This window comes from Leptosomus discolor, chromosome 17 (genome assembly GCF_034619465.1).
Source record: "Leptosomus discolor isolate bLepDis1 chromosome 17, bLepDis1.hap2, whole genome shotgun sequence".
Classification (NCBI taxonomy): domain Eukaryota; kingdom Metazoa; phylum Chordata; class Aves; order Leptosomiformes; family Leptosomidae; genus Leptosomus; species Leptosomus discolor.
Window position 1 is genome coordinate 2,185,013 of NC_141407.1, and position 24,984 is coordinate 2,209,996.

The window sequence follows — 24,984 nt, forward strand, 5'->3', positions numbered from 1 at the left end:
CATAAGGACAGACGCCCAACAGACACTATGCTGCCTGTGGGGAGGAATGCCTTCTCCTCCTCTCCATCCCTGATCTGCAGAGCGTGAGCTGCCCAAGACAACCCATCTTGGGAAGAATCCGGGTTCAAAATGTACCCAAGGGAAGAGGCTTGACTCTGGGCGCTGGGGCTGGCCCTTCTACATAGGACACAGCGCAAAGTCTGGATAAGCAGTCTTGGGGGTCACCAGCTGGCTCTCTCTGGCCACTGGTCCCCTTGGTGTGACAGGTAGATGCTGACATGCACACCCAGTGAACCCTGGACTTAAAAAGGTTTGCAAGGTGGACGTCAGTTGGGACAACACCAAGCAGAGTGGAACTTGTCTTTCAGAGCTGGGGATGCTCCTGTGTGAGAGGACACTAGGGTCTTGCTGGACGGTGTTGGAGGTCACACAAAAGCGAGGGCAGGGGAGGAACTGCCTCTGACACTGGATGGAAGGGCAGGTCAGACCTGCCAGAGGATGAGACCAGCACACACTGGTGGCTGTACCAGCTCCACCCTGGATCAACAGATACACAGTTTGTGGGAGGCCTCTAAATCCCAGTCCAGCTGCCACTGAACTCTCTGATTTGGAGGAAAGCGCGCAGAATGCATGTGATGACAGCAGCCCCATGCTTGAGCGGGTGATGTGGCAGTCGGCGTGCTCCCAGAGTCACAGTGCTACCAGTCTGGGTCTGGGGCATTTGCCTGGGCAGCTCCTGGCACATTGTGGGCTGCTCAGACTGTCCAGCTCCAAGGCCCTGCTGATGTCTTCATGGGGGTGCTGCACTCAGCTGCTAAATGCCAGCTTTAGACAGGGAGAGACTACAGGTTCAGCCCACCCATTGTCTTCATGCAGAGACCTGGCTTCAGACACGGATTTACACGCACAGGACAAGAATGCGACGGTCCTGACCCCCTCTCTGTGCAGTGAGACACCCAGCACATTGCTGTTGATGTACAAGGAACGAGACTGACCACAAGGAACACGTATGCTCGCGAGCAATGCCCTGTGCCCTTCCCCAAAGCTCTCCACTGAGGGCTCCAGCCGCTCCATGACAGCAGGAGAAACCAGCCATGCGGCCGGAGAGACTGAGCTGGGCCGGCGAAGGGCTCAGAGCCCCACACGCTTGGAGGGGAACGCTGGCACACACGCTCATCCTCCTCCATGCGCTGGTTCATGATACCCATCCTGCTGCTTTAACCCTTGCCTCGCGCTGCTGCCCTTGATCATCGTGCACGGACAGAGCAGAGCAGCACAGAAGGGGCACGTGTGTGCACGTGTTCCCATGCAGACATGTGTGAACAGAGATGGGACAGGACAGAGGCCCAGGGTGACAGTAAAATGGCTGGCCGAAGCTTGTCAAGCCATTGCTACCCTGGGGACCTCCACCTGCATACTGAAAGGATGGGTCCCCAAACCGGGGCTGAGATAAGCACACAGGACCTCTGCAAAGGCCTGGATTGGATTATTTCCTGGCCCATGAGGCAGCTGGTTTATAGCCACCCAAGCCCCGAGCTGCTCCAGAGTAATCTCAAGGGGAGGCATAGTGTGGGACAGGGAGTTAAACCCAGTTTGCACCGACTGCACTGCAGAGGCCGGGGTCAGGGCATGAGCCCATCCTGTGGCAAGGGGTTTGCCACCCACCATCAGCGCCTCATTGGCGTCCTTGGCTTTGCCCTTCCCCGGGGATCAGGCATATTCAAGGGAGACATCCCCAGCTAGCTGGCAGGACAGTCTCCCAAATTACGGGCACCTTGTTCCTGGATCCAGTCTGCTGCATGAGGCACAAAGTCCTCGGAGCTAAGCAGGGTTACTGTCCCTGGTGACCCACTGCAGGGTCCCAGACTGGATGCCACCTTTTGCACAGGTGAGGCTGGCCTGGGCTCTGGGTGTGAGGAGTGAGCAGCCTTGCACGTGGCTTCTGGATGGTGACACAGTGTCCTCAGAGTTGCTCTGAGCTTCACCCATCGCTGCGAAGCATCGCTCTGGGCTGCCATACCAATGGCCATGGCAGAGTGACTTCAGCTGCACCAGCAGTGCTGAGAGGAGGCAAAGCTAGAGGAAGGGGGGTCTAGTATGAGTCAGAATTAAGGACCTGGCCTTGATACTTTGGCAAAGCTGCCGGGGAATTGTGTGCGTGCACTTTCTGGAACGCAGCCAGTGACTTATTTTGAAGGGGGAAAAAGATGTTCCTCTTTCCCCTCAGCTGGCCTCCTTTCTCACTGGGGTGTGCTGGTGCAGCGGGGCTCAGCGCTTCAGCATCTCACCTGGGTGATGCAACTGGACTCGTTGATGCTGTCAGAGATCTGGTTGTATTCTTCCTCCCAGGTTGGGAACTTCGGAGGTAGGAGGATCTCGACAGAGTCCAGGCGGTCCAGGCTCCTGCGAGCAGAGAGAGAGGGGGTGAGGGGTGTCCCCACAGCAGGGGCAGTGCTGGGGCTGTGCTGGAGCTGCCGCGCTGCCAGGAGAGCCAGACCACCCCTGCCCGTGGCACCTTTTGCAAGGCACAGGCACACGTGGCAGGATGGAGATGATGTTGGGCACCAGCTCCACTGCTCGGCCCCTGGAATAGAAGGAAGCACCTTCTCACCTTGCCAGCCCCTGGCTTGAGCTATCGAGTCTTGTACACGGGTGAAGGTTTGTCGGATGCAGGGGAAGGAGAGGGGACAAGACCTCAGCTCCTGCTGCCCCCAGGAATGTACTGCCGATGCCAGGTTAGTCCAGCTGAACCCCAGGGAGCACATGGGATCTGTGCCAGCCCCCAGAGTCACAGCCCTGGTGACAGACCAGCTCTTGCACAGGCTGCTGCTGGGGTCGGGGGGTCAGGGAAGCAAGCTCTTCCCTGCCTGGACTGGTGGGAATGAGGTGTGAGAGGTGGGCTGACAAATGACTTTTAAATGGTATTTTGTGGACTTTGCAACTGGAAACATCCACAGGATTTTTTATTTTTTTGTTTGTGTTGAGGAACCCAAAAGATTATGTGGAAGAAGTTCAAGGGGACCCAAGCCTGAGTGACAGTGCTGCAGGAGCAGGGTGGGTCCGTATTTCCAGAGCAGCTTTTGCTGCAGGCTCTGGGAGAAGCACTGTCCCCATGCCCCAGGGCTCAGCAGCAGCCCCTGCAGCAGGAGAAGAGCAAGTCTGTCACTGAGCCCGACCCAGCCAAGACCATAGCTGCTGTCTCTGCTGAGAGCCAGGGGTCAGGAGGGATGTGGAAGGATGGGGGGGGGGTGCGGGAGGAAGATGAGTGGTGTGGGAAGGATGGAGCTTCCCCATTCTTCTGTTCCACCATGAGACCCTACATGAAGGGGTCCTTGTCATAGATCAGGTGGGGACACCTGGTAGCAGACACGGTTAGCCATGCCAACCGGGGCAAGCTGTGGGGACTCTCCCTCTTGAATTGCCCATGGCCCCTACAGAGGACCCTTGTGGTGCTGCTTCCACGGCGTCTGGCAGGCCCATGGGTGCAGAGGTCTGTCCTTCACCAGCCCAGGGGACAGTGAAGCTGTGGGCAGGGTACCTCAGAGCTGGGCGGCAGCCCTGTGCAGCGTGTGGACCTCCAGGAAGGACCGTGGCACCTCCTGAGTCCTCATCCTGGCGCATGATGAGAGCAGGGAGTAGTCTGTTCTGCCAAGGGTGATGGAGGAGACACCCAGGGCACCCACTGATGAGTGGCCAAGGGCAACATGGTGCCCCAAGTCCTGGGCTATCCATTTATTGCCTTGATTTCCCTCGGCCTGAGAGGGTTTTGTCTGTGAGCTCACCATGCACCCATGGTGTGAGTCAGTTGTGTGCTGGGGCAGGCGGTGTCCCTTCCAGCCTTCCTGTGCCCACCCCATTGGACTATTCTCACAGCCTGCCCATGGGGAAACCGAGTCACAAAGCAGATTTGGAAGGGCAGAGACCCTCTCAGAGGGACAGGTGGTATCTCACACCTCTGTGCCTTGCCCCAGCTAAGGCTGCAGCTGTCCACCCTGCAGGCCCTCCTGTCCCAAACCACAGGTCCGGTGTCCCTCGGCTGGTGGAGCCCAGAGATGGCCCCAGCAGCTCTGACCAAAGAGACCAAGGATCTTGGCAAGAGCTGGCATGGGGCTGTGCCAGGACATGATGCCCCTGCTGCTGTCCCAAGGGTGCGCCAGGCTGGCCAGGCACCCCAGGGAGGCCCTACAACAACCAAAGCAGCCACAGCGTCCCAAAAGCTCCTTGGTGAGGGGGGGAGAGGCAAGGGGGTGGTCAGCAGATGGCAGCCGTGCTTGTGCTCCGGTGCCGGCTTGGCTGGCGCTTGGCCTGTCCCGTGCCACCCACAAGCCCTGGCCAGCGCGGGGCGGCGGGGACGGGCAGGCCGGGATGTGATGTCCCTTGCTGGAGAGCAGCGGAGTCCTCTCTTTCCCAGGCAGGATCCTTCCCTCCAGCAAGTCTCCTGCGGGGGACCAAGCACTCGCAGCAATGGCCGCATCCAGCCCAGCCCTGCCCTCCTCTCCCACGTAGCTGCATCCACGGCTCAGCCAGCTCTGCCTCTTCTGCTCAAACACCCTGCCCTGACTTAGCCCCTTCCTCAAAGCTGCCTGTGCGTGGGCTCTGGCTGGACCCCAGCAGCACGGGTGAGGTCATGCCCTGATGGACATGACCTGAATGGACAATGAATCCAAGAGAGGAAGAACCTCAGTCTCTCGACTTGGGTATTTTGTATCAGAGACCCCTGGACCCAGCTCTGCTCCCCCTGAAGCGGATATGAAGGCAGGAAGCAGGGATGGATTCAGAGCAGGCATTTCCAGGGCTCCCACAGTTAATTTTGTCACCGTCTCTCAGCAGAAAGCAGCATCTGGTCTGCAATCTGAAGCCACCATGAGGGGTCTCCACACTGCCTGCTACACCCTCACTTCCTTCTGCCTCTGTTTGCTGAACATCAGCAGTTCATCTGCCATGGCTCCCGCCTTCTCCTGCATCTCTGTGCTGCTCAGGTGGAGCAGCAGATCCTCCCGAGCCGCAGCATCTGAAACACTGACAGTCTGGTATAGCCTCTGGGTGCCTTGTCCTGGGAAGCAGAGCAGCCAGTGAAGATACTGCACAGCATCACCCACGGTAAAGTGGTCCACACAGACCCCATCCTGCAAGGACCAGCCTCCTGCCCAGCAAGCTTTTGCTGTGTTCCCGTTGCTCTGCTGCCTATCTGGCTCAAGCCACTCTGGGTCTTCCTCCCTCAGTACCTGGTCCCAGACCTCTTAGCTCATGTCTCCTGGCCTCAGCACATTACCCAGCCCAGTGTGCCAGTGGGACACTTTCTGCCTGGTCCCAGAGTCCCTGGGACACCTGTGGAGCAAAGCAGATGGCACAGTCCCAGCAGCCTGTGGGCTGCGTGCCACTTGTCCTCAGCCATGCTGGCTGAGCATCTTCCATGTCTAAATAGCATCATGGGGTTGGGATCTCTGCACTCCCTTGGAGGAGTAGATGCTTAGAGAGGAAATCCACATAGCTCCATCAAAGTGCCCTCCCCATCACTGGGGGGGGGGGGGGGGGGGACGGGACAGGGACCTGGAGCAGGCTCCTAACACCAGGGCTCTTTGGAGTCACCTGGATGGAAAGCTCTCTCCATTCCTCTGCTATCATTCTCCTCATCTGCCTGCCCTGTGGGCAGTCTGAGCTGGTGTGCAGAATCCCTGCTGGGCTCTGATCCCCACACAGGGTCTCCACGTGGGTGCTGCTGGCTGGACCCCAAGGACTGCTTCTGGGGTGGCCCCTGTGGGCCTGTGCAGAGCTCCCAGAGGAGCTCCAGTGTTACCTTTGTGTGGTGCTCTGCTCACTCAGGGACTGTTGGGTGGCCTTGAGGTAACTCTGCCTCCGAGCTGCAGTTTTCGGGGATGGTTTGGGGCTGGTTTCTGAGTCTTCACTGTCATCATCCCCCATGGCTTTGATGTAACTCCCGCTCCGCATGCGCCGGCACGGGATCTCACTGTCTTTGTCCCGAGACAGCGTGTTGTTCCACTCCCCCTGAGGCACCTGCAAGAGTAAGGGGTGCATAAACAGATGTGAGGGACGGCACCTTTGGGACCAGCAGGATCATGGGGATATGGGGGGATTGGTGGCAAGGACAACTCTTGAACCCTCTGCTGAAGCGTAGTAGGAATGGGCAACACAATTCCTTTCCAACCCTCCCTTACCAGTTCATGCCAGGCAGCCCTATGTTTGATTGCCTCTGTTTTAGCACATCTACCCACAGCCATTCGCCCCACCGCCACTGCAGACCACCTTCACACTGGACCATGCTTACACAGTTGATACAAGCTGCACAACGCCAGACATAACAGGATGGGAACAGTCTCACCAGATTTGTGCTGGGCATCGGGACAGGAGTGGCACATGGCTGTTCAACGCAAAGCCCACGCTCATTTAGTGTAAAGTGCACATACTGTTCAGGCCAAGGCAATCAAGAGCTCTTGTAGACTGGGGCCTATGGATCAGAGCCCAGACCTTCCATTAGGCCCAAGACCCTTTAAGGTTTCTGGGTTGAATGTGACTCTTAGTGGCTGAAATTAATTTCTGAAGCCAAGCCAGGCCTTCACAAGTCCCTCTAAAGCAGCTCGGGCACATAGACCTTGTGCTGGCCGCTCTGCACAGAGACAAGTAGTACCTTGTGCAAGAAAAGCACTTCTAACTTCACTGAGATGACAACCCTGCAGTTAATTTAAGGCAGACATGATCTCTTGTTTCCTCATCACAGACGGGCAAGCTGGTTCCACTAGAGGCCTGAAGCACAGAGCAACTGAAGTAACCGACACCACTGCCTGCTTGTCCTGCGAAGGGTTTGTGTAGGTGAGTGGAGGCATAGCCGAGCTGCTTGGCCAGCAGCAGAGCCAGATGTCAGCCCAGGACTGATCAGGCCAAGAGCCACACATGGTGTGGGACAGGCCAGGAGAAAGATGGGGCAGTCTGTGTTGCCAGGAGCAAGCCTTGGTTTCGTGGCTAACTTGGTTTTTAGCTGACCTTTGACCTGTCCGTGAGCTGCGAAGATGTGGTCAAGGAGAAGCAAGGGAAGATGTGAGGAATGCAGCGATACACAAACCACGCTGACACCGGGGCAGCCCAAGGCCCCATCCGCTGTGGGAAGCAGGCTGGTTGGGGAACACCATGGGGAGCAGCGAAGGGTCTTGTGCTGAGTGCAGCTCATCCTGCTGAGAGCATCCACATTGCCTCTGCTGCATGGAGCAGTTGGATTTGCCCAGCTCCCCAGGGGGCTGTGGGATTAATCAGCCAGTGTTCATATGGTGCTTTGGGGATGCACAGAGCCGTGTGACAGCTAACTGTGGTGAGCCAGAGCCATTAAGCACTGCGTGGATCCTCTTCCCCTCCTTGTTCACAGCAGGCATGTTCTGTGGGAACCAGAGCGGGCTTGAGGCTGCCGTCTGCTGCTGCTGGGGTGCAACATCTTCAGATGAGCTTCAGATCTGCAGGTAGTGGCTTCTGGTTCTTCTGAGAGGACCTGGGGTGTGCCAGAGGCAGGCTCAATCCACATACAGCAGCTTAGCTCACTCCGAGGGCTTTCTTCTGCCTAAAGGAGCCAGGGGTTCAGCTCATGTCCTGCTGGCCTGCTGCTTGCTGTGTGCATCGGGGGGAAGGCAAGGGGTGACCCCAGCGCTATGTGGAGCAGAACCCAAACAGCCTGTGGGACCACTTTGGTAATGGGGCTCCTACCATGATGTGCGCCCATGAGCCAGGACACATTACTGGGGGACATGGAGCAGAGAGCCAGGGGCATTGTGTTGCCTGTGTGCGAGATCCAGGGTGGGGACTGATGTGGAGTGAGTCTCACACGTGAGACTCAAGCCTGGCCAGGCCTCCCTGGCCCCGGTCACTGCTGCTGCAGCGTTTCCCAGCTCTTTCCACTCTGCCTCTTGCAAGCTTTGTGCTTGGCAATGGCTTCTGGGCTGGCTGCTTGCAAGGCTGCCCAGCTCAGGAGCTACTGAGTGTCATCCAGCAGGTTCCTACAAAAGTAAGAGCCCTTTGTCTCCTGGGTGTGTGTGCTCCCTCTGCCCCAGCCCAGCTGCCTGCACTGGGTGGCCCTGAGGCCAGCCAGGAGGGACCTGCTGGCTCTAGCTGAGTCCTGCCACCGGAGAGATCCCACAGGTCGCTGGAGTGGCTGGCTCTGACCTGTTCTAAAGGAGACAGGGGCCCTAAGAAGCCCTTTTATACCCATTACCTTGGCATCAGGTCTGACTTGAGCCTGCATTTTGCTGCCTGTCTTCTCCTCAGGATGAATCACAGCCTCCTGCCTGCAAGGGTCTTGGGCCACCAAGGGGCTGGGGCGAGGGGGCAGGCAGGGCTGGATCCTCTAACCCCTGGCTAAGGAGGTGAGAGCTTGCTAGCAGCCAGGCATGCCAAACAGGGGCCAGGGGACTACACAGCCATGCCAAACAGGGGCCAGGGGACTACACAGCCACCCCATACACAGGGGCAAATGCTGTATTTTGTGGGGCAGTGAGAGGTGCTGGGCTCAGCCCAGTGAGCCCAAGGACAGAGGGGCCATTAGGACCTCAGGCTCCTGTGGCCACTTTGATTCTGCTGCTTGGGGGCAGGGTCTGTGTGTTGCTCAGCTCTGCCTGGGCTTGTGCATCTGCCTCCTGGCTTTGGGCACTCTCGGCAAAGCAAAACATAGACAGCGTTTTCAGTATGTCTGCACTGGTGCGGCTTGTCTACAGCAGCGTAAGCCAAGCATCCCACAGCACTGCCTGCCCCATGTGGACCCTGTCCCTCTCCACTAGCTTTCCCGTCACACTGCGACAGCCTGTTGGTCCTAACTGAGCTTCCTTATTTCTCCTTTCCCTTGCCTCTCCTCTACTTTGCACCTTGGCAAGGCAGCAAGAAACAAAACTGCTCTCAAGGTGCTCCACATTCCAGTTTAGCAGTGTCAAGGGGAAGGAAGATGCTTGGCAGGACAGCCTTTGAATCTGGTGCCCCAGTTTGGAACATGTCCTGCCTCTGCCTGCTCAGAGCCCACAGGGACTCCCACAGATCTTGCTCCCATGGGACAGAGAGCAGGACAAGTGTTTCAAAAGTGCCACACCTGAAAAGACAAGTAAGTGTCCTTGGGGATCTTCAAAAACAGTGCAGGTACTTGAGGTGCTGTTCAGGGTGCTTCTCTGCACCTTCAGGCACCTGAGGATGTGAGGATCCTGTCCCACAGTCTCTGAAGCTCTGCAATGGGAGTGAAGAGCCCAGAGCACCTCCTGTTGTCAAGGGACAGACCTCACGGTGGCCAGTGCAGAACCTCCATGGCAGCAGCTTTCCTGGCAGCTGAGACCCTGGGCTCTGAACACAGAAAGGATGAAGTGGAAATGAGGGCAGCCTCATGGTGCACCGAGGCCTGGCACAGAGAAGCTCAGGAGGCCCCTCACAGGCTGTGGCAGCCTTGCTGCTCTTCATGCTGCTCTCCCAGGTGTAGGCTTGGTTCTGCCCACGATGATTTGTTCGGTGTGAAAGGAGTGGGAGTTAAGAGGATGCCCAGGTCGAGAGCCTTTGTAGGTGGCTGCTGGCACAGAGGGCTTGGGGATCCACCCTGCCCAGTGGCTGCACAGGAGGGGAGGAGCGGACAGCAGATGCTCCGCCAGGCTTCAGGATGCAGATCCTCCTTTCTGCCCTTGGTCTGTGCAGTGCCCCGTGTTTGTTGCAGGCCTGTGGGATTCAGGCACACGCCCGTCCCCAGGAGCTGGGCTCCACTGACACCATCCTGCCACAATACCGCATGTTGCAAAGCAGCAGCACCTTCTGGCTCTTCTGCTGTCTGTGTCACGAGCTGAGTGTGGAGGGAAAAGGAAAGAAGGGGCCACACAGAGGTTTCCCCCTACCGTAATTCTGCCTGGGCCATTCTCCAGTCACCTGGAGCACTAACAGTGGGGAGCGAGAAGGGAAGGGGAAAACTCTAGTCCTGGGTGCTGGACAGGGGTGAAAGAGTTGCACTGCTCCCGTGGCTTTGGTGAGGTCTGGGGGTAGAGACTCGCAGAGCAAACACGGTTTCTATTTACACGTGTGCCAGTTCTGACATGCAGCCCAGCCCCGGCACACACCGACATGCACCACACACGAACGCACCCGCCGAGGCACCTGCGGGGCTGGACGCAGTGTGCAGGGATGCATGTGCCATGCAGCCAGGCTCCGATGCAGAGAGACTGAGCCCAACGCAGGTACGCCGCTGCTCCCTCCAGGACCAGATCCCTCGTGGTGTCCCGAGGGCTACGCGTGGTCTCAGGCATGTCCTCAAGGAAGAAAGCTGGAGCCCAGCCTGCCTACCGTCCCCATCTGTCCTTTTGGCAGGGCACCCTCTGGGAAGGACCTGGGCCATTTTTCTGCCCCATGGGATCTTTATGGGGCTGATGTGAGGGCAGCCAGCATCTGTGTAGTGGCTGGCACTGAATGGGCCACCCACTCTGGATTATGAATTTATGTTTTGGGCTGCTGGGGGTTAAGGAAGCTTCGGTGCGGCCTGACTGTAAGTGGGGTTGGGGGGGCTAATCTGGAGGATGCATCGGGCTGATGGCGCCTGTGGTATGACTCTGTCCCCCGGGAGCCCCGACACCAGCCATCCCTTCAATGTGGTCTTGGCATCCACGGACATAGGTCTGAGTCTGTGTCTGGTGCAGAAAGGCTGCTCAGTCCTGCCTGCTCCTGCTCACCCCCTGCCTGGGGCATCTCTCACTCCCAGGATCTTCTTGGCCATTGGGATCCTGACCCCTCAGCCTCCCTCCCTGGGGACTTTGCTGTAAGGACAGTGCTGTGTCGCCTTGGAGAAACCCCCCACCCTGACAGGACAGGGCTGGACCAGGAGCTGGGTGATCACCCACTCTCAGCTCCAATGTCTGGGTCTGGAAACAACACATGGACCCCAATAGTCCCCGGTGAGCCCCAAGACTACCCAGAGCCTGCGAATGGGGCAGGGGGGGTGAATAGCCTTGGGAGCTTACCTCAGCCTGGAGCCTGGGGGTTCCTGTTCATCCCCATCCCACTCCTCCTGCCCTCCCTCATGTCAGAAGGGCACTTCTCCCCCTCTGGGACCAACTGGGCATTTCTGCCTTGCAACAGCCCTGTCTGCAGCAGCGTGGGGCCTCCATGCTCCCCAAGCGCCAGGCTCTGCGGGCAGGCAGAAGTGCGCGGTCCCTCACCATGGCACAAGCAGGAAGGGGGCTCGTCCGGCTCCAGGGATGAGCAAGTGGCAAGGGGGCATGTTGCCTTGCAAAAGGACATTTCCCACATGCTGGGCTCCAGAGGTGACTTCTTCATCACGAGCTTAGTCCCCTTCCTGTCTGGATACAGTTGCCCCATCCTACCCTGAGAGCCCCGAGTCCTGTGCTCTGCCCTCTGGGGCTCACAGCTGGTGTCCGGGGGCAAGGCCAGCCCAAGCACGCGCGACCTGTCACCCTGCGGGGTCACTGAACATTGTGTTTTCTGGACGGGGTGTGCCTGGGGTCTTGGCTTTGCTGGTGAGATGCTGCTGGCCATGGGGACTGCCCCAGGTGCTCAGGATGCCAGTGACAGCCCAGCGTCCCCAAGTGCCCCTCCAGCCATGCCGACAGTGGCCGATGGATGCTCCCTACCCAGGCTGCTCCCGCTCCGAGTCTGGTGGCACAGGCTGCTGACCCTGTCTGATGGTCCCAGGAGGGTCAGGGCAGGGAGGGAGCTGGGCAAAAGCTTCCCCTCAAAACAAGATCCCTACCTGGCCGCTGCCTGCGTCGGTCGGCCCAGGGCTGAGGGGCTGGTCCCACCTCCGCGGGGGCTCACTCGGCTGCAGCAGGGCGGCACCCGTGTCCTCCCAGCCGAGCGGTGGCTCTGCCCAGCTGCTGGCTGGGCTCATGCCACCCAGCTGTGCCCACAGCCCTCCGTCAGGCTGTCGAGAAACGGAGGCTCATTACATGGGTGGGGAATAACGAGCAGGGCAGTCTTGTACCCCCAGCCATGGCTAAACCCCAGGACGTGAGGGGCTGCTGGGGTCACATTCGGCACCCGGGGCTGCCTGTGCTGGGCTCTGCTGCGGCACCCAGAGAGAGAACAGTGCCAGCAGATATTTTCTCTGCAGCTCTTTAACCTCCTAACGTTTAACTGAAAGGAGGGGGGCAAAGAAAAAGAAACCAGGCCAAGAACATTTTTTTCTGATGACGTTCCTGATGCAATAAGTCCCTCTGAAATTTGATTTGCAGCCATGGCCAGCAAGGTATTGGAAGCAGAGTGTGCTTCAATAATTCATTGCTCTTTAAAGCTTGTAAGCCCGCTGGCCACAGCCAGGGGAGCCCTTGACACCTTTGCATTAAAAAGGATGCTGGAGATTTACATACATAGACTAGTCCCCTCCTCCCCCCCATCCAGGCCTGGCTTATTTATCTTCATTCCTCTCTCTAGGGCACAACCAGGTTGATGTTCTTCAAGCGCTGCTTTTTGAAACTGTCACAGTGACCTGGTGATGGGGGTGGGGTGGGTGGTGTTCAAGCCAGCATTAGCCATGCAGGCTTCTGCCATGCAAGCGGGGCAGCTGGCACTGCCCTCCTCGCCCCACAGCCCTGCCCTGTGGGTGGGTAAGCAGGAAAGGCAGCCACGTCCTGCAGAGCTGCAGGTCCTACCAGTGCTCCAGGGAAGCTCTGTAGGGCGGGGCTTACTGGGCACGCCGGCACATCCTTGCGACGCGTGGATATAAGGGGTTAAGCATTAGTTATTGCTGGTGACCTTCAGACCGTGGGATGGTGGTGGTGCTTGGCCAGAGGCCGGGGAGCTGTGTCTGGGTGGGATATGAGCCGCGGCCCCTCAGCACGCCCAGCTGCCTGGGCACCGAGTGGAAACAGCTACGTGTGGGCAAGTACGTGCCCGGCTGCCCAAGAGCCCAAGAGTCCACCCCACTGCAGCACCTACAGGGTCTGGGTGGGCAGTGGGGGCGTGCTGGGGTCCCGCAGCAGGTGAGGATCACAGCAGAGGGCGCTGAGGCTGTGGTGTGGGCACTTCGCCTCCTCCCCATGCTGCCATGGTCCAGCCCAGGGGCTGGGAGGTCCTGGGGCAGCACTTCAGCTGGGGGAGCTGGACCCCATCAGCACCAGTGTCCCTGAAGGAGGTGTCATGGTCTGTCCCCGGGGCTCTGGTGGATTTAAGTCCCCCCAGCTGTCTTCTGTCAATGTGACTTGAGGTGGCAGCTGAACCATCTGGAGCTGTTTGACAAGGGCTACTGGGCAATAGGGCGCCTACCAAGAGGATGTCCCCTGTCTTCCTGCGCTCTCCCTGCATGGAGCAAGCTACAACCCCCCGCTGCACCCACCTGCAGGTAGTGGTAGGCCAAGTCTTGATGGCAGGACTTGGATTTCAGCAAGGCTTTGTCGATCGTGGCGGAGGCCTTCTGGCACACTTCACGGGCATGGCTGAGTGTCAGTGTGGACCAGGAGCCCCTCTTAATGTAGTTGGAGTCATTGTTGATGGGGATATTGGTGCAAGGGGTGACCTTGAGGTCGTTATTGCTCTTGGAGGATTTCAGCATGTGCTCGCTGATGGTATTGTAAGCATGCATGAAATACTTTGGCTGGCTGTGGTCCGGCTGCCGGCCCAGCGTCATGAGGCCCATTGGGTTGCGGTAACTGCAGGTATCGCTGTCTAAGTTGTCATCTGAGCTCCACCAGCCTGATATGTTGGATCTGGTCCTGCGCTTGGGCTCGGAGGTCTTTGCTCGGTCTTTGCTCTTGCTCCTCCGGTTTTGCTTGGGGTCATCTGCACCCTTCTTGCCATTCACGTTGCCTTTGGTGGGGCCCTCCAGAGACTGGGACTTGGCAAACAGCTTCTGGACAGAGTGGACGAGGTGCCGGATCCGCCCAGGGCTCTCGCTCCGGTGCTTTGCATCACTCCTCTGAAACTGGAGGGTGCTGAAGCCGTCTCTGTGGATAGGCAGCTGCTTCTCAAACTGGTCAAGGAGGTTTGCAGGCAGGCGGTTGATTTTAGTGGCTTGGGCATGGCTCGGAAAAGGGTTGTCATCTGGGACCTCGAAGTGAGAGTTGTAATGGATGCGGGGGAAAGTGCTGCTGTTGGAGATCTGGTTGTTGAGTGGAAGGAGACAGTCGCCATGAAGGGTATTCTGGGCTGGGAATCGGGGGTCCATGGTGAAGGAGTCAGTGGGGCTGAGGAGGTAAGGGTTCCTGTCCTGGGGGGCATAAAGAGAGTCTTGAGGAGAGTCCAGGTTATCAGAAAGGTGGCGGCTTCTGTTATCTCCTAAGCCCTTCATGTTCCCAGTGTTTCCTAGACCATCGCTCAGGGATGGTGCTGCAGAGCCCCTGCAGAAGCGCCGAACCTGCTCCCTCGGAGACTTCCCTGCACCTGGAAGAAGAGGACAGATACTCAGGGCCTGACAAGAACCTCTTTAACAGCCCACTCCTCGCCAGGACATCCTCATGATGGCTGTCCTAGCTCTAAAAGCAAATGCCACCAACGTTAAGGGACGAAGGAGAGAAGCAGGATGGGAGAGAGCTGACATGGCAGGAGGGGAGGAGAAGGGGCATGAGACTAGGGGCTGGAGAGAACAGGGTACGGGAGAGGAGGAGGGGAAGGTTTCATTCTTTCTAGCTGCAATTTAAGTGCTTGTGTGTCACAGTGCCCAAGCACACGCTGCTTAAATAATGCTGCTGCTATTTTTCTGGTCTCTGCACATGTTTGTTTAATAGAGTCCCTTCCCCAGCCAGCATAACAAAGGCTAACAGGGGCGCTGCCAGCAAATCACTGCTCCTGTCCCGTTTGTTCAGGGGGCTGGAGAAAAACCTGCTGTCAAACACTGCACACGGGCCTTGCCTGAGCCAGGGGAAGTCTGGAGCTGAGCATCCCATCTTCTGCATTATGCTTTCTGTTTCTGTGGTTACTGGATCTCGGAAGGGGGCTGGCAGCCCTGCTTTGTGTGTTGCATGCAGCTGCGCTAATGCGATGTGATGTCAAACGTCTCCTCTCCAACAAGTGCCCCGTTTTATGGCATGTTTTACCCTGGAGGAAATTGTTTCAGTAGCTATGATGAGAGCAGAGGTGTTTCTGAACACTCAGAGCCTGACCTGAGAAGCTGTTTGCTGCTCAGTTGATCTTTCCTGCTGCATCGCTCCTGAGAGAGCTGTGTCACCCTCCAAGCCTAGCTATCTGTCCTTTGCTGCTGTGGTCCTCCTCTGCAACAGCAAGGGGCGGAGGTTGGCCATCTGTGGCCCATTCAGAAGGTACTGGCATCCCTGTGGGGTGATGGAGGGGGGCAGCCTGACACAGACAATCCCTTAGGGCAGGGGAGCACCTCACTGAAGGTTTCTCTGGTGCATGTATCCTGTCCTGTTTGGCTTGGAGGGATCCTCATCTGCACTGGGTTATACAGGGAAAAAAGACAAACTTTTTGTGGCTGCTTAAAGAAAATCAATGAACATATAGATGGGTTGAGTTGCCAATCAATGAGTTAATTTTCCATACTTAAAAACTATTTGAAATCATGTAGTGTATAAACTAATTCTTCTTTCTTTTTATCTTTTAGTTTAATTTCTTATTTCCTTTTTGTTTTAATTTCAGTGTTGCTTAAAGGCAACTAGCAAACATTGAAGCAACCTACGGATGTAAAAATCCAGAGAATGAGCTCTTAGACTACGTTTTCAAAATCCAGGGCCCAAACCATATACACTTAGCTGAATGGCTGCTCTTTGGTAAGGTGAAGGGGCTGCTCTGGGATCTGGGACGACAGAGGTCTGTGCAGAAGAGCCATTTTCCAACACTAGGATGATCCAATGTTCCCCAACAGGCAACTGGAAGGGGAAATAGTACCTGGACCCACAGAGCCTCCAGTGATTTTGTGAGAAAGAAAAGCATCATTTGCTTTTTCCTAGAGAACGAGTAGGATAACGGTGTGTCCCTGTCAGAAGCAGAGCTGGTAGTCTGGGCTCCTGGGTTCTCCCCATTCAGCCACAAGTTTGACTCTGGTCTCCCCAAGGAGCTTGTCTTCCTTCGTGCAGTCTGATCAGCCAAAGCAGCAAAGACTGAACTGGTACAGGGAGTGGAGTCAGCAATCACTGAAGGACGGTAGGAATTATCAGGCTTGTTTTCCTTCCTCACACAGGGAAAAATGTATCAATAATGAAAAGCAGCTGGGGCTTTAAATAATTGTTTGGAAGCACAAAAAAAAAAAAAAAAAAAAGTAGTGCAATGTATTCCATAGCTTGATGAGTCTCCATCTAACTCTGTTGCTTCCAGCGGGTTGGCAAAGCAAAGCTGGGCTCTCTAAAGCAGCGGTTTGCAGACAGCAGGTAAGTGCAGCCTGGGCTCCCCGCCCTGCTCCGACAGAGACTCCCACTCCCCCTCCCATGAATCCTGCTCCTGGGGGGTCCTGCCAGCCGCCCCGCCGTGAACTCAGCCGAGTGCACTTCTGGGAATTGCCAGCTGCCCCCCAACACTCACGTGAACCTGCACAGCTCTTGTCCCCAGGGGATCCTGTGGCCCCACACAAGGCTTGCTTGGTCCCGTCCCACCTCTCCAGAAACCCACCGGAGAAGGTGCACGGCCCCATGGGGTGGGTCGCCTTGACCTGCTGCCTGACCTGGGCCTTGCAGCTGGTCCAGCTGCCTTCACCTACACCCTGGTGCCCTGACACTTCACCTGGTCTTTGGCAGTGTGGGAGAGGTGATTTGGCCCTCAGGCCTCTCCACCACATGGACAGTGTCCATGCGTTTTTGGGACAAGGACGTGGCTGTTATCCTGACCTGAGCTGAGGGAACTTTGACACCAAATCTGCCCTTCTTGCAAAAACACCCTTGACTGGTGTCCAGCTGCTCATGGTCCCTGTGGGTGCCATCCTTTTCTTGTTGTGCTCCTCAGCAGCTAGGTGCAACAGCCTTTCTGGAGTCCCTTGTCTGTGGGACATCACCCATGCGAGGTGGTGGAGCAGCAGTGAGTGCTGGCTGGAGAAGTGCCACAGAACAGAGACTCATGGATGTGCCAGGCAGCCCTGCTCCTGCTTTGTGCAAGCTGGCATCAGCACAGTTAAAGAGTGGTGACAAAAAGCCCCAGCAGATGTTCTGAAAGGAAACCCTCTGGGCAGAAGAGAAGGACAGAGCGTAGAAGGACAGGCTCCAGACTGACCCATCTGTCTGGTCCTTTAAATTCCAGATGGCCATGAATGGGCAAGCTCAACCCTGTCCGACTTGGAGAGAAAGTTCTTCAGGTAGCGGGGAGCCCAAATCCTCCCTGAATACCACCCTGATCTGCCCAGGCTCAGCTCTGCCCACCACGGCCTTTTTCTCCCTTCCTTCCACACCCCAGGTCCAGACACCCAGCAAGGTCCTTCACTTGGGCTCGGCTGCCCAAGGCCATCCTGGTTCTGATGGACGCTGTGTTTCTCCTGTTGTATTACGCTACAGGAGTCAGACAGTCCCTCAGGAGACAACAGAGTGCTGATTTGATTATGAAGGATGTCTATGGATATTGCTGGTAAATACGTCTTTTCCTACACAGGCCAATGAATATTTGAAGCAGAAATCTCCCAGGCACTCCTGAGAGAGACTTCAGCCCTGTGACTGCTTCGCCATAAAGAACGTCAGCATCACTGGGCTCCAGCAGAAAGTAAAACTGCCTTAGGACTCAAAATAAATAGGGAAATGAAATGAAATTAAATAAATGAAATTAAAATAAATAAGATGCAATGAAAGCCTGGCTTGCAAGGGAGGAGTGGGGCCAGGGGCTGGACTGGCTCATCAGCTCAAGAAGCAGAGGGGCAGGGAGGAGTGACTGGGGGGCTGTGGGGAGAAGTGGGAAGGGAGGAAAAGTGAAGTTTCAGGGGGGACCTGGAGGAGCAGGAGCAGAAGGAATGGGAAGGCAGAGAGCAGGGGAGGGCAGGGATCTCCCTGTCTCCCAGGCAGGTGTGCTCTTGCTAAGGGTGAACACTCGCTTCTATATGGCAGAGAGTTTATTCCTCTGTTTTCCTCCTTTGCAGGGCTGCGAACAGGTCCAAATCATCCTGCCCATCCTGCTTGCCTTGGGCATCCCTTCATGTGATGGTCAGCCACAGCATGGGGTGCCAGTCCGGCTGCTGGGCATGTCTCGGGTCAGGGCTGGTGGGGCAGTCAGGATGCCCCCAGTCCCTGGTGCCCACTATGCTGTGTTTGCTGCATCCTCTGTGAGCTGTTTTCCCTTTCAGACAGATTAAACTGTTTTCATTACATTTCAGTTACTCTCTACAATCCTTGGCACTTTCTTGAGACATGGGGTCAGGGAAGGGAAAAATCCAACAAGCCTCTTCCCTGCCATCTTTTTAATTTGGAAGGATGAAAAAGCTTGAAATTAAATCTCCCAAATCCATGATCCTGCAGCTCGCAAACTGGGCAAGGTCTGTCTTTCAGGACAGCTGCCCAGTGCCCCTGCTCTGTCCCCCTGCCCTGAGTCAGGCACCATGACAAGGAGATGGACCTGGAGAGCACCCAGAGTGGTCAGCAGGAGAAGACCCTGGTTAGCAGATGGTCATAGCAGGGGCTGCCAGGGCGTGGAGAGGATGCATCCCTGAGCCCAGGGGAAGGGGCTGGTTTTGCTGCATAACCCCACTACCTTCCTTCCCTTCAGGTTGTCTTTTTTTGGGGTTGCCCTTCCTCTTCCCAGTGGCTTTGCTGATGCTCAGAGGTCTCTGAGGTGCAGTGAATCACCTGCTCTGATTTATGGCAGTTTTGTGTGTCCCAAACCACTCTGAAGCCCGGCTGGAGTCAGCTTCCTCTCGGGCATGGTTTACAGCAGCAGCACTGGAGCTGCCTGTTTGAAGGCTCGGACCAGCTGCACTGAATTCACTTAGAGCAGCACCTCCTGCAAAATACATCTGCAGCTCCAGACACTGAGCAGTGTATGAAATCTTAAACTGTGGAGGAGATGATAGCCTTGCCTGAAGAAGCTTCCTGCTCAGCAGGGACTCCTCTTCTCCCCTGGCTGAGCGCTGCCACTGTTTCCTTCCTGTAGGACCCACAGCTGCTGCGCTTGTCTGCTGTGAGTGGGAGATGGGGCTGGGCCAGGGACTGCCGGAGCTGGTGGGAGATGGTTCACTCCACTTCCAGAGAATTGAATCACATCTTCATTGCCAGCTGAAAAGCCTCCATTGTTGTAAGAGATACTTCAGTGACTGCAAATATTTGCTTTTCTATTCTCTTTTTGACAGCAAAGAGATTAAGTTGGCCCGAACTCTGGGCAGAGCAGGAGGTAACCAAAAGGAACTGGATGGAGGAGACAGCTGCAATGCAGTGTAGGTACTAGCAAAGCAATGATTTCCTAGCTGTCTGCCCTGTCCTGACTCTCACTTGCCTGCTCAGCTTATGGCTGTCCATCCATCCAGTCATCCAGCCAGGCAGTGTTTGGTGAGTCCTTGAAATTATAGTTTGTAACTCCTAGCAGAAAGTGTTAATGAGAAGTCCAATGAGCTGTCCTGGAAATGTCTGTCTGTCTTCGCAGTCCTGCTCCACTGGGGCTGCTCCTTGCCTGTTCTGAACAGGCTTGAGCCCCGAGACACAAAACAACGAAGCCTGGGAGGCTCCTGTGCTTGTGAGAAGGCAGCGCACCTCCTGCAAGCCAACCATGACAAGGACCACCAGCTTTGATCAGCTTCTGTGCTGGGGCTTTGCACCACAAGGGACTTGGGAAGACCAGCTGCGACTGTCCACCATGCCTCTGTTTTAACTTTCGGGGTGGAGGTGGGACTCCAGGAGAAACCACCCTTTTTCTGATGTCTCTGAGTTCCTGCAGGCCAAATTCCCAACTTAAATTCTGCAAACCTACTTTAAAACAGCTTGTACCAAGAGCACGGAGAAGTCAGGGCAGAGGACAGGGCAAACCCTCTGCCCTCCCTCAGCAAGGAGGGAACAATAGGAGGAAAAGCTGTACCTTACCCTGCCAGCCTCGCCTCGCCTTGCCTCGCCGCTTTCTGCTTCAGTCCATTTCCAGGATTTCACTTTGCAATTACCTGTTTACAAGTCTGATGTACGGCAGAGGCAGCCAATGCTGGGGGTCACTGGGCAGGGCTCACTCCTTCTCACCAAGCCTGGGAGGGCACAAGGAGCTTTGAAAGCACCCTGACATTCACCTGGATTTCTGCTCCTTGTGTGTGCATGTTGGGACTGTAGCAGGAGGGCAAACACATGGGATCATAGAATGGTTTGGGTTGGAAGGGAGCTTAAGCATCATCTAGTTCCCACCCCCTGCCATGGCAGGGACACCTCCCACCAGACCAGGTTGCTCCCAGCCCCATCCAGCCTGGCCTTGAGCACTGCCAGGGAGGGGGCAGCCACAGCTGCTCTGGGCAGCCTGTGCCAGGGTCTCACCACCCTCACAGTCAAGAATTTCTTACCAATATCTGACCCAAATCTCCCCTCTTTCAGGTTGAAACCATTACCCCTCGTCCTGTCACTCCCCTCCCTGACCAAGAGTCCCTCCCCACCTCTCCTGCAGCCCCTTTCAGCACTGGGAGGCAGCCGTAAGGTCTCCCCGGAGCCTTCTCTGCTCCAGGCTGAACGACCCGAACTCTCTCAGCCTGTCCTCACAGGGGAGCTGCTCCAGCCCCATGATCATCTTCATGTCCCTCCTCTGGACCCACTCGAGCAGCTCCATGTCCTTCCTGTGCTGGGGGCCCCAGAGCTGGACACAGCCCTGCAGGTGGGTTGTCACCAGAGCAGGGTACAGGGGGGAGAATCCCCTCCCTCGACCTGCTGGCCACGCTGCTCTGGGTGCAGCCCAGGATGTGATCGGCTTCCTGGGCTGAGAGCGCACGTTGCTGGGTCATACTCAGTTTTTCACCCACCAGCACCCCAAGCCCTTCTCCCCAGGGCTGCTCTCGATCCACCCATCACCCAGCCTGTATCTGTGCTTGGGACTGTCCCGACCCAGGGGCAGGACCTTGCACTTGTTGAACTCCATGAGATTTGCACAAGACCACCTCTCCAGCCTGTCCAGGTCCCTCTGGATGGCCTCCCTTCCCTCCAGTGTGTCCACTGCACCACCCAGCTTGGTGTCGTTGGCAAACTGGCTGAGGGTGCACTGAGCCCACTCTCCGTGTCACCACGCACACGTGTCTGTCTGGCTGTGGATTTTTTGTGCGTGTTCGTGTGCTGTTGCCAGCGGTGTGCATGGTGAGGACCCAGGTGCAGGGACCAGGCTTGCCCTGCCAGGTGCTGGAGGTGGCCAAGAGGGAGGTCAGAGCTGCCTCTGCAGCTTTCGTGGTGCAGGGAACTGCAATGTGCATGTGGGTGCTTCTGCTCCTATAGAAACGGCAGCGCTGCAAGCACTGGCCTCCTGGCTGCATTCTACCTCCCACTCTCAGCAGTGGGTGCAGGCTCTGTGCCACCTCCATCCCTTTTTCCATACCCTTGGCACACACCTTCCATGCAAGAAGTCCACGTCCTCTCCCTGGCCACCCTCCTCTGTAAACCTTGACTGATCGGTGCCTTGGTCACGAAACAGGCACTTGAAGAGCTCTTCTTCCTCCCCAAAATCACAGCCCAAAGCATCATTCCCCCCTTCCCTTGCTTCCCTCTCTTCTCTGCCTCCCCCTCACAGCTTAGCCATAGATTTTCTGCTATTCCCACCAGCAGAGCTTTCCAACAGTTTCTAAGTTTGTTCCCTGTGGAAACACCAAAGCTGCTGCCCCCACGCTGCATGCTAGCACAGGGGCCCTCGTCCTTGCTAAATGGAGGGAGGAATCTACCACCTGCCAGGAGAACTCATCTCTCTCATCCTAGCCTCTGTCATGTCCCATCTAAAGAACATAATGCACCACAAAATCACTGCACTTGTGCAAAACACCAGGCACCAGACATATAACCAGGCTTTGGTCCAGGTGGTGCTGGTGCCAGCAAGAAGCCAGAGACCCTCTCACCAGGCTTCTTGGTTGGCTTTTGTATAACAATCACAGACTTGTTTAGGTTGGAAGGCATCTCTTGATATCATAGCCTTCAGAGCAGGGTTTGCTGAGCAGGCCTGGCTGGGGAGGGACATGTACTGCTGAGGCAGGGCTGGCCATGAAGAGCTAAGAGGCCATTCAGGTGCTGCTCAGGAGAGACAGGTAGAAGCATCAGGGGAAGCAGCAGCCTGTAAAATGGGATTGCTCAGGTCACAAGTCCTCCAGAAGGAGGAAACCTCCATCCTCACAGGGCTGCAGGCACCATTTGGAGTCAACTAGTCCTGCCCTCTGCTGCTCAGCTCTTTCAGGGCTCCACGTACCATAATCTCCCACGTAAACCTCAGCCCAGCCATCCAAGCTGGCTGCAAACACATGGGTGGCTTTTATATATAGAAACCTAGCAGTATGCTAATAACAAGCTAGATAAGGAATAAATGTTTCGCAACCTGCAGAAGAAAAATGACTCCCTTCACCCTGCCGCAAGAAGCTTAAAAATTGTATACTGTGGTGTAGGTGACGTTGATCTGCCTACACGCGTGAATTCAAATGTTCCCTGAATTAGCAGGAACACTTCATGTGGCATTCAGCGAGGGGGGCCGCTGGCTTCCAGGGCGTTGCATTAATGATGATTCAAAGAGTTCAGAATTTAATCGCAGGGGATAAAAATAGCTGGCTTCTACTTAGAACAATTCATTATACAACAGACCTTCCTCCACCCTCCTTCTGCCGCTCGCTTCTTGCCGGGAAGTTTCCCACTGCTGCTGGGGAGCTTCGTCCTGGGGCAGTGCGGGGACCAAGGTCTGAGTAGCAGGCAAGGATGAAGAACTTCAGCCAGGATCTCCTGAGCAGCACCTGTGGGGTTAGTGTCACCTGGACTTTCCCACTGAGATGTGTGACATCATCACCAGAATAGAGGCACACCCGCCCTTTTCCGCTCACTCTCTGTACAGCAATGGAGGGGAGACAACGGCTTCCAGCGAGTCATGTCTCATCTACCTGGGATACCTCCTTAGGAGATGGGTGGATTGCTTTACGAGGGCCAGTCTGCCCATTGCCTGAAGGTTTCCCAAGGGGCTTTCCCAGCCTATCTGCAAATCCAACTTCCAGGCAGCTAACGTTAGATGAAGCAAATCCCAGTGTAGGCTACATTGGCGTATGAGCTCAAGAAAGTGTGCAGCACTGATTTCTCAATGATACTGAGCCCCACATCACCAGTGGAAGGATCACCTCACATCTCGCTTCATGTGTGAATAAGTGATTTCTGCCTTTTTCATGTGGAATCTGCATTCAGCTCCTGAGGCCTCATGGTAGCTGAACAGTGCCCCGCAGCACCGGGAGCCTTGGTGCATACCTGTGGTCTCCTGCTTGTTCTTCAAGCAAAGTGATATCTCTGCTGGGACTGCCAATCGATGCCCACTGGGGTGATGGGGAGGCATGGAGTCTGACTGGAAACACCCCAAAACAGACAAAGAATAATTTTTCTTCCTTATATGCTCTAGATACTACTTTTTTTTTTTTTTTTTCTTTTTGGTGGCAGCACAGCCAAATGCTGTGAAAATCAATGGCTGCTATACGACAAAGATTTTTGACTGGAGGTGTTGACTAAGCTGGAGGAGCAGAGAAAGACAGAGAACTTATCTTCATGCAAATGTCACTGGTAATATAATCAACTCTCAAGGGAACAAAACCCCAGAAAATTTACAGCCTATTTATCTGTCCCTAAATAGAAGTTTCTCAAAGTTCTCCAGAAGATGGGATCTGCTCTGAAGAGGGAAATGCAAAGCATTAAGTACGTCAGGTGATACAAATGAAGGCAAGATAAGAAAAGGGGAGTTTCCAGGAAGAATGCAGGAGAGCTGATGAGATGGAGTGGAAGGACCAGGGCAGTGAGCAAGGGTCACTGTCTTTTGAAACCTACCTGCAGTATCTGCTCTCTTACAAGGCACTTTGGGCACATGCTGGTGACAACATGGTGCGTGTTCCGGAAGAGCAGCTAATGAGACCATTTGGGACCAACACTGATTTGTTCTGGTCAGCGCTGTTCAAGAGGCCTAGAGGGGTGTGTGTGTTTGCAAAGCCCTCCATGGAGCAAGCAGAGGATGAAAAGCACTTAACATGGCTGCCCTCGACCTTGCTTATGCTGTGACTCCCAGGGATGGAGGTTATCCACACTTGCACACAGAAGGCAGGCCATGCTGCTTGGCCTTCTGTGCTACCACCCTGCCCCAAACCTCCTGCTTCATTGTGCTACCAGAACGAGCAGCAGCCTCAGGACTGGGGATACGGAGGACTAAGCAGGTGAGGAGGAGGTGGGGGTAGCTGGGAGGGTAAGGACAGGCTTCTTGCTCAAGGTGTTTGTGGCACAACAGTAACAGGGTGCTCTGAACGGCGATGGCTGTTGCTGCTGTGCCACCAAGTATGTGCAGCTTTGCAAGGACGTTCCTTTGGTCCAGGGCAGATGTTCTCATTTCCTAAACACCCAGATGAAGCTAGGTGGGTCCAGATGAAGCCAGGCAGGGCCCTGCCTGCCTTTGGGATGCAGGATGGAGATGCTCTGGAGCCCCCAACACAAGCAGGACGTGGATCTGTTGGAGCGGGTCCAGAGGAGGGACATGAAGATGATCATGGGGCTGGAGCACCTCTCCTATGAAGACAGGCTGAGAGAGTTGGGGTTGTTCAGCCTGGAGAAGAGAAGGCTCCGGGGGGACCTTATAGCAGCCTTCCAGTGCTTAAAGTGTGGCCTATAAGAAGGCAGGGGAAGAACTGTTCACAAGGGTTTGTAGTGATAGGACGAGGGGTAATGGTTTTAAGCTAGAAAAGGGTAGATTTAGGTTGGACATTAGGAAAAAGTTCTTTAATATGAGGATGGTGGATCACTGGAACAGGTTGCCCAGAGAGGCAGTGGAAGCCCCATCCCTGGAGACCTTCAAGGTCAGGCTTGATGGGGCTTTGAGCAACCTGAGCTAGTTAGAGATGTCCCTGCTTACTGTAGGGAGGTTGGACTAGATGGCCTTTAGAGGTCCCTCCCAACCCAACACATTCGATGAGTCTATGCTCTCCAGCAGTGGATTTGCTCAGTGCCAGAG

The 24,984-nt window shown here is 55.8% G+C and overlaps 1 protein-coding gene across 2 annotated transcripts in view; it reads right to left on the reverse strand.

Annotated features, from left to right (window-relative positions):
* The window catches only part of DLGAP4 (DLG associated protein 4), a 71,677-nt gene extending 57,426 nt beyond the window's left edge, over positions 1–14,251 (reverse strand). Inside the window, exons 1-4 of one of the 2 annotated variants that reach the window (XM_086474907.1) lie at positions 13,301–14,251; positions 11,720–11,890; positions 5,798–6,015; positions 2,289–2,403 (exon numbers count right to left, since the gene is read on the reverse strand). In XM_086474907.1, the coding sequence (XP_086331033.1) occupies positions 2,289–2,403; positions 5,798–6,015; positions 11,720–11,890; positions 13,301–14,251 (1,455 nt within the window). Of the gene's footprint in view, positions 1–2,288; positions 2,404–5,797; positions 6,016–11,719; positions 11,891–12,617; positions 12,672–13,300 lie in introns of both variants that reach the window. The other variant, XM_086474909.1, reaches the window with a different exon arrangement.
* Between the last annotated feature and the right edge of the window lie 10,733 nt (positions 14,252–24,984).